At 34.5% G+C, this 8437-nt stretch overlaps 1 protein-coding gene across 1 annotated transcript in view; it reads left to right on the forward strand.

The window, feature by feature from the left end:
- Positions 1-8437, forward strand: part of LOC127882166 (uncharacterized) — a 96394-nt gene that overhangs the window by 8147 nt on the left and 79810 nt on the right. Inside the window, exon 2 of the mRNA XM_052430642.1 lies at positions 2510-2621. Within this exon, the coding sequence (XP_052286602.1) occupies positions 2602-2621 (20 nt within the window). The 5' untranslated portion in view covers positions 2510-2601. The remainder of the gene's footprint in view (positions 1-2509; positions 2622-8437) is intronic.

An 8437-nucleotide genomic window follows, 5' to 3' on the forward strand; every position in this document is an offset into this window, starting at 1 on the left:
TATTTGTTGTGTTATGACTGTAAAAGAAAAAAAAGCTATAAAAAAAGTAATGGTTTAAATAACAACCTTTTTTGATTGAGTTAACACTTTCAAGTAACCTTTTTTTTTTAAAGCAAATTCTTGTAATTAGGGGCAATAAACGTACTCAAGAAATTCATTGACACAAACATTCGTCTTTTTTCTGAAGTAACAAATGAATTGTACATGTTAAAGATTTGATGAATAACATCAAATCGGGACGGGGTTTTCCCACAGAACTTAATTATATCGCCTGACATGTTGTTTGCGTTTTTATAACGAAATAAATACACCCACACTTTTCACGTAACATGGTACAGGTCTGCACAGTTTTTGCGCGTTTTTATTGAGACAAAGAAACAATACGAAATACATGAAGCACTGTTTATTTGAAGCTAGAAGTAATTCATGTCGCGTTAACATTAAAATTCAGAAGCAAGTTTCGGATTACAAATTTAACTATGCTAATTTGAGAATTCAGCAAAACATTTATCGTTGTGTATAATTCAACAATAAATTGTTAAAACGCTTTACAAGTCGAATAAATGATTTGACAACATTATGCATGAAATGCACTATTTCCACAAGGATGTATTGAATGCCTTCAAGTGCTGTCGCTCTTGGAAAGCATGCGCTCTCATTGGCTAAAATCGATTTTCCAATACAACAACGCTCCGCCTTAAGGTGGGCTAAAGTTGGTTAAAAAGTTTCATGTAATTGACAGATAATCGTAAATCTGCTCTCAAAATATTCGGCGAATTCGTTATCGCTTTGATCTTAAGAATGGCTAGTTGCAATTACTGAAAAATACATAATCGGTAAATTTCAAGCGCACTGCAGACTCTGATTTCCAAAATCAAGCGCCTGGGTGTGGGACTGTTAAATGGCTTGTGGATAGCATTGTGTTTGTACAACCAACCAGTTAAACCAATCGTAGCATTTTTCAAACTGCTTTCATTTACATTGTCTAAACCATACCCCAGAAAGATTTTCAAATTTAAATAACCTTGTTAAATATTTTTACTGACCAATATGTTTTGAAAACCTAACTTATTACAAAATCAAGAAAAGCATTTTAATAACACATATTGGTTTCCCTTGGATACAACCCTGGACCTCTGGAAGCAAAAGCAAGTGCTATAACTTTGTATCGCCCATGCTGTCATATGAGTCACGTTCTGATAAAACTGGGCATAATGCATGTGCGTAAAGTGTTGTCCCAGATTAGCCTGTGCAGTCTGCACACTTCGGCCTAAATTGGATTTTTGCTGAGAAGAGACTTTATTTAAACAAAAAAATGTTATTAAAGCGGAAAGTGTCATCCCTGAATAGACTGTGCAGATTGCACACACTTATCTGGGACTACACTTTGCGTACATGCATAATGCCCAGTTTTCTCAGAGTACGACTCATATTTATTTGCAGGTAGCGCTATGAATTTTGAATAATGACTATCGAATAATGAAGCAATAATTTAAACAGGTTTGTAAGGAGTGTTGTTTTGGTTGTTTAAACATAATGTATATTTGTGTTTTTTTAATGTATTACAATTTTCTAAAAATCTTCATTTTAACAAACTGAACTTTTTGAATTATTTATTTATTTTTTTTCCACAAAGATTCAGCCAGACACAGTCAGATCTTTGTGTACAAACTGCTCTCATCTACATGGTATAAACTATACCGATTCTCCAGCTATGATTTGAAATGGCAGGGCACCCTTTTGTTAGGAGGCCACTTTAGGGAGCATAGTCATATTAACCATGTGACATCGTTTTCAAAATAGCAAATGTCATATTGAATATGTATTTCATATTTAAAACATGTATTTTCTTTCTAATAATCAAATTGTTTTATATGATTCAAATATTTAATACAAATAGTTTCAATGGAGTTTATTTGTTTAAACTTCAAATAAATTAGCTGTATAATAATGTGATCAGATAATTAAAAACTGCATAGGCTTATTATGGACGACACTTTATACACATGTATTAAACCAAACTTGCTCAGTGCAGGTTCATATACATATGAGTAAATTCTAAAAGCAGGGATGGAAATTAGTGGTTGCCTGTGAGCCCCGGGCCAGTACAGTTTGGTCTGGGCAACTAATATTCAAAAAATAGAAGTACGGCCAGGCAACTTGCCTTTTAAGCTTCAAACAATTCAGTGGAATTTAACATTTATGAAATTGGTGACTATGAATTAATATTTTTGTTTTATGAAATTCATTTATCAAAGCCAATGAAATGTTTTAACTAAGACTTATATTAGGACATAATAAACAGTTTGTCAATTAAGCAATGTTGTTGTTTAGTTATCTATTATTTTATTTAAAGAAAGTATTATATACACATGACACTACATGCAAATGGTACTGGGCTCGTTAGTCTTTAGCTGGGCAACAAAAATACTAAAGATGGTTGCCCGTGTGGGCAACCAATTGTAAAACGTTAGTTTCCATTCATGAAAAGCTGCTTTTTTGATTGCAGACTGGTTGATACTTGAGTTAGTTGAAAAGTGGAACAAAATGGTCAGGCTTCTGGAGAAGTATTGAAGAAAAGGTGACGGAATACTTCGGGGAATGGCCACTTGCACCAAGAGGTAAATAGACTCATAATAGTGACCAAATTGCTTAAAGAAAGGTAACTCATGTGAATGTTGTTTTTTTTCATCAGTGGGTTACTTCCCTTAATAAATGAAATTGGATACGGAGTGCTCTTGCTTCTTCCACACAACCAGCTATGCATTTAAAGCATTGAGTTGAGTGTGCATTCTTTAACAACACAAGTGTGTAGAACTACATATCTTTATGCTGAAAATTGCATTGCCCAGTCAAAGCACTGATTTCTCATATTAATTTGCTGATGTTTTTTATAATTTGGTAATTGCCCTTCTTGTTAGTTTTAGTACTCAGTACTAACTAGTTAGTGCTTGAACTCCATAAACTTCAATTAATTATATCAGTGAAACCCGAAGTGCAACTTTCTTATGATTTATTGGTGAATTCAGTTTGTTTTGTTTTAATTTAAGTGCTATTTCAATCAACAAGATTTGCAGGCCCCCCAGACAAGGTCGCATGTTTACATTATTACACTAGAATCTCTTTATTAGCTCGGCTGTTTTCGGAGAAAACCCAAGGTATTGTCATAGCCAGCTCATCATCTGCCGTCAGCCGTCCTCCGTAGGCGTCGTGCTAAACATTTGCTGTAAAATCAAAGTGCTTCCACCTACAACTTTGAAACTTCATATGTAGATGCACCTTGATGAGTTCTACACGCCACACCCAGTTTTGGGTCACTAGGTCAAAGGTCAAGGTCACTGACCTCTAAAAAAAAAAATTTCTGACAAGCTTTCGCAGCCGAGCATTGGCACCCGTTATGCGGTGCTCTTGTTTCAAATACTGCGATAGAGAAAAATACTAATGATTATTTTAATTGAACATGTATTTGTTATATTAGTATCAATTATAGTTTTCAAGACAGCAAAGAAACTTATAGATTTGTTGGTTTCCTTACTTCACAGTGTAGTCTTTCCGAAATTTCGTCTGACCTTCGGACATGTCTGGTAAAATGCTAGTCGGTCCGACAGATTTTCTGTCTATGCCAGACCGAATGTCCGGTAACCTGCATAGAGGTTAATATTTCACCCAATTACACGTGCAAAACAGTTAACATATTCTCCAACAAAACATTTTTCCTTCGACACAAATTATTGGAAAAACATCGATCTTAAAATAGCGCAGCAAACTTATGAATATTCATACAGTTGTGTACTCTCATAGTCTCGCAAGATCATTATGCTTTTAGTGAGGAAATGAAATGGGCGTTCATTGGTTCCATAAGAAAATCAGCATATCTGGTTCCCTACATTCGTTATTTTTTGTTGCCAAATCGAGAAAATGCAGGCCATGCGTTGTTTTGACCTCTTTCCAAGGACTCTTCGCAAATGTAACAAAAGTGAATTCAACCCCTTTTTCGAAATGTAATACTCCTTTTGTCGCAATTGTTATTCTAAATGCATCCAGTGCAGATTAGTGTTTCTGGGGTAATAGGTTTAAATGATAGATTTTATGATCTTTGCTGTAGCTATTGTCTCTATGTTACTGGAAATAAATGTGAATACTGACAGTTTCTGTTAGTCCAATTGTCTTACCTTTTAGAATTAACGAAATTGCCCAATATGCCTTGTCTGGTTTTTTGGTATGGTAAAATGTCAAAGTTTACCAGACCGAATGTCCTGGTGGGCAACTTTCGTAAAGACTGACAGTGCATTGGGGCATTTTAAATGTATATATATATAGTGTTTTATCCAGGCCGTTTTAGCGTGGCGCGGCGCCACGCCGCTTTTTTGAAGCGCCTCGCTGCCCCTTTCAAAGCAAATCAGCGCCACGCTGCCCTTTTCAGAGGCCGCCGCCCTGTTTTCCACCTTGCGCGACCTTATTGATAACATCTTAATTGCCTCTTAACCAAGCTTCTAAGCCGACTTTTATCAGCGAAGATTCGCGCGGTTGTGAATACGTCATGCGTGAATAACCATGTGTCAATATCAATCGATAATTTCAGTGGCTTTGTAACACCAATCGGTCCGGATACAATCGTGCACAGTTACATAGGAGACTTGATGAAAACCTCGATGTTATTCACATGGAAATTGTGCATTTCATGCATAATTCAGTTATATCAAAACATTTATTTTTACGCGTAATTAAATTTAAAAAAAAAACACCAGTTGTATCTGTAAAATATTGATTTGATTTCAATTTTATGCAAAACAGTTTTAAGTTAATAAAAATTAATTTAAAACAGGGCTTGCACTAAGCGGCGTACGGCCGTATATTACGCCCGATAATTGTTTCCATACGCCGATTACAAAACCCCATGACGTCCACTGTACTTCCTGAAAATTGGCCATACGCCGAAAATAGCAACCCGTGACATATTAAAGCTGTCGATTAAAATAACGCTCCGCCTCCTATCCAATACAATTGGCGCAGGCTCATATTAAAGCTGTCGATTAAAATAACGCTCCGCCTCCTATCCAATACAATTGGCGCAAGCTCACAGTGGATGCGTGTTGATGAATTGTAGCAGACGACAATCTTAACACGTTTGCTGTTCACGGTTAGGCAGACCGCGCTTAATTGGAGCACGTGCTTGTTTATTGTCACGATGTTTTGATTACAATAACGTGTGAATGTCGGCAAAGAAGTTGATACCCCGTCTTGGACCCTGTTTGACCAAAAGTTGTTAATTGTTGTAACAGTAGTAGGCCTGCACCATTGGTTCAATTAAGAACATTATGACCCGCTTGTAACTTGTCAAAATATGTTAATTGGCAAACACAGATATTAATTTTACAAAAATATTGAACTTGTACCACTTATCATTCGTGTTTAGAATGTCGCAACGTACGCTTTACGATTTTGGCATTCCACTTTCGACGAAACGTAAATTAGAAATTGATGCAAATTGCTTTGTAAGCAAAACAAGTTTATATCGGAGACCAATTAACGTGCATTGAATTAATTGACAATGAACAAAAGACAGTACGGCGCCGTTCCTAGTTACACTTTTTGCGAAATAAAATGTACACAATCCAACACGTGGTCATGAAAACAATGACATTACGCAGAACTTTCTGACTATTCAACAAAGTGTTAGTGTTTGTGAATCCCATTTAAGATGCATATAAAGGACTTGTTTGTGCAATGTGTGTAACGTTTTAAATATAAATAATTGTTTAAGAGGGTAACTCATTTAACAGTATTCTAAGACTTCTTTGAAAAGCTATAGTTTGTATAAGATATATATCCTAATGTGTTTAATCTTGTTTTTTGTTACTACATGAAAATATAAAACACATAATAAAATATACATTCTGGATTTTGTTGGTTTAATTATTCAACAATAAATCTCAAAACTATACATACAATGTTTGTGTGTAACAAAGCTTGTTATTAAGTCAATATACAGATATATGTGTGCCCTTTTTATGGATGTCGCGCGCTAAAGTGCCCTTTTTTGAAATTTTGCACCACGCCCTTTTTCCTTCCTGTATAAAACACTAATATATATATAATGCATTGAATTTAACATTAATAAGTAAAGTTTTATATAATTGTGTTTTTATGTGCAAGAAATTTCTTGCCAAACTTGAATGAATAAACAAACTTTGGAATTCAAGAGGCTTGAGCAAGCTATTTGTAATAATAGTTGTTGAAATAGACTTACAATCAGAAGATTAACAATTATCACTTGATAAATAAGAATTAAATGTTGACATGGTACCAGATTAATTTGTTTCATTAAGCAATCATTTGAAATAACGGATTTCAAATTAAACATTGAATTTATAATTTAATGAAGAAGGAAAAAAATTGGGACCAAAATTACTATGAGATAATGACAGTGTTTGAAATGACTGTACTTGTACCCAAGAAACTGTTTCAAGCCAGCCTATATGAAACTGAAAATCTAAGTAAGCTGATGAACTACAGCGTGCGAAAAATGGTTTAATGCCATATGTAGCTAACGTAGCTCAAGACAGCTTGTACAATAATGTAGTCTGGTTAGGAGCCATGCTGTCCACTTTAAATTCACGCAAGGTTTGGTGGTCGCATAAGCAAACTGGGTGTCACCTGACCAGTCTGCGCAGATGTGCAGGGTGGTCTAGAGATACAATGGCCACATGTTGTTGTAGACCCATTTTGGCATGACATGGGTCAGAATAAAAATTTGTCAGTGGAGGACTGGCTGGCTGTGTAATTTTGATCACTGCAATAAATACTTCCTACAAGGACATAAATTATTTATAATTATTAATTGCAACTGTTATTTAAGGAAGTTAATGTTGATATTCAATTGATGACATTGTCTGTGGTTATTTTGTGCACTTATGTCCTGGTTTATCAAGATGGTTACTTATATGTTAGATTCGCAATATATGACATCATCTTTATACACCTCTCATGTTAAATAAATTACTTTGCAGATATTATAGTTTTATTTTAAGTTTTTTTGTTTATAAATGGATTGTTTCATCAGACAGTTGCAGTCTCCTTTAGAGTAATTAGAAATAAGAGCTTCTCACTTGAAATGTGAAATAGTCTTGGCTTATTTATGTCTGTCTGGTGTTGTTGCTTCAGTAAACCACCCTGCTGTGGATTTGTGAAACATTGTTTAGATAAGATACTGCTGCTGTTATGTAATGTATTCCAGAGATGTATTTTAGTTTTTATATTGTGACTTAATGAACCACAGGTGCGCTGTGCAAAGACTTAATTAATAAACATTGAAACTGCCGTAACATGATCCAATAAGGTATCATGATCCAATAAGAGTACTTGGATGCTTAAGGGAAACATTGTTACTGAACCTTAGGTGTTTACAAGATCAATATTCAATGTGCTCCATATGTTGCCAAAGGGATAAACAGATATATGATTTCTGACTTAAATATTCACTTTCGCTAGCCTATATGGTTGTTACCTTCCAGACACCTTTAGTAGGTTCAACATTAGGATTTTACCACAGTGTACAGAAAAATAACAAGTTGTGGCATACTGAGTGCAATAAGTGTTGATTTTAACAGTATTATGTTTGACGAGACAAATCAGAAAATTTGGTTTTAAATTGTGAAAGCTGGTATTGTCAGATTGGAATAAGGAAGTCTGTTTCTACTGCTCATCTGTCAGTTATGGTAAGGGACTATTTTCAGTTTTCAAAATGCGGGCTTAGCATAAAACAGTATTAACAGACTTTTCCAAAAGTTTTTGGTTGGTGAAAAAAATTAAACAAATAAAATCAATTCATACCAAAGGTTTTGCATGAGCTTAGGACTTTTACACTATGTTAGCATTAAAATAATTTATTATTATTGTCATGAATATTTGTTAAAGGAGAACAGACATGGTTTAAAAAAGCTGAAACATTCCAATTTTATGGGAGATTATTATGTGTTAAAGCATTTCCACGCCATAGTTTGCTTAAAACCATCGCATTCAGCGAGTATTCAGCCAATAATCATGCCAAATTTTCACACTTTGCAATCGAGTCGACATTTTTGTTCAAACCGGAAGTGACGTAGTCGTGCGACAACTTTCTTCCAATTCATAACAAAAGACTCGCTATCAGCGAGTGTCATTGTAAAGTTAGAAAAATAACGACCAGTTTTCGTATTATACATACAGGTCAGCGTTATTTAATGAAGTTCATTATTGAATTATGATTTAATCAAGACGGTTTTATAAATGACACTTATTGATCTGATCAATTTAGTTATAACTAGAAACTTTTAACACTTCAATAAATTATAACGTTGTCAATATGAATAATGTTAATTTAAAATGTATAATGCTTACAATGGTCATGTCATTTAAAACGGATTAATCGAGATTATTTGTTTCGTTTCTTATGCTC

The sequence above is a fragment of the Dreissena polymorpha genome, chromosome 5 (genome assembly GCF_020536995.1).
Source record: "Dreissena polymorpha isolate Duluth1 chromosome 5, UMN_Dpol_1.0, whole genome shotgun sequence".
NCBI classification, from domain to species: Eukaryota; Metazoa; Mollusca; class Bivalvia; order Myida; family Dreissenidae; genus Dreissena; species Dreissena polymorpha.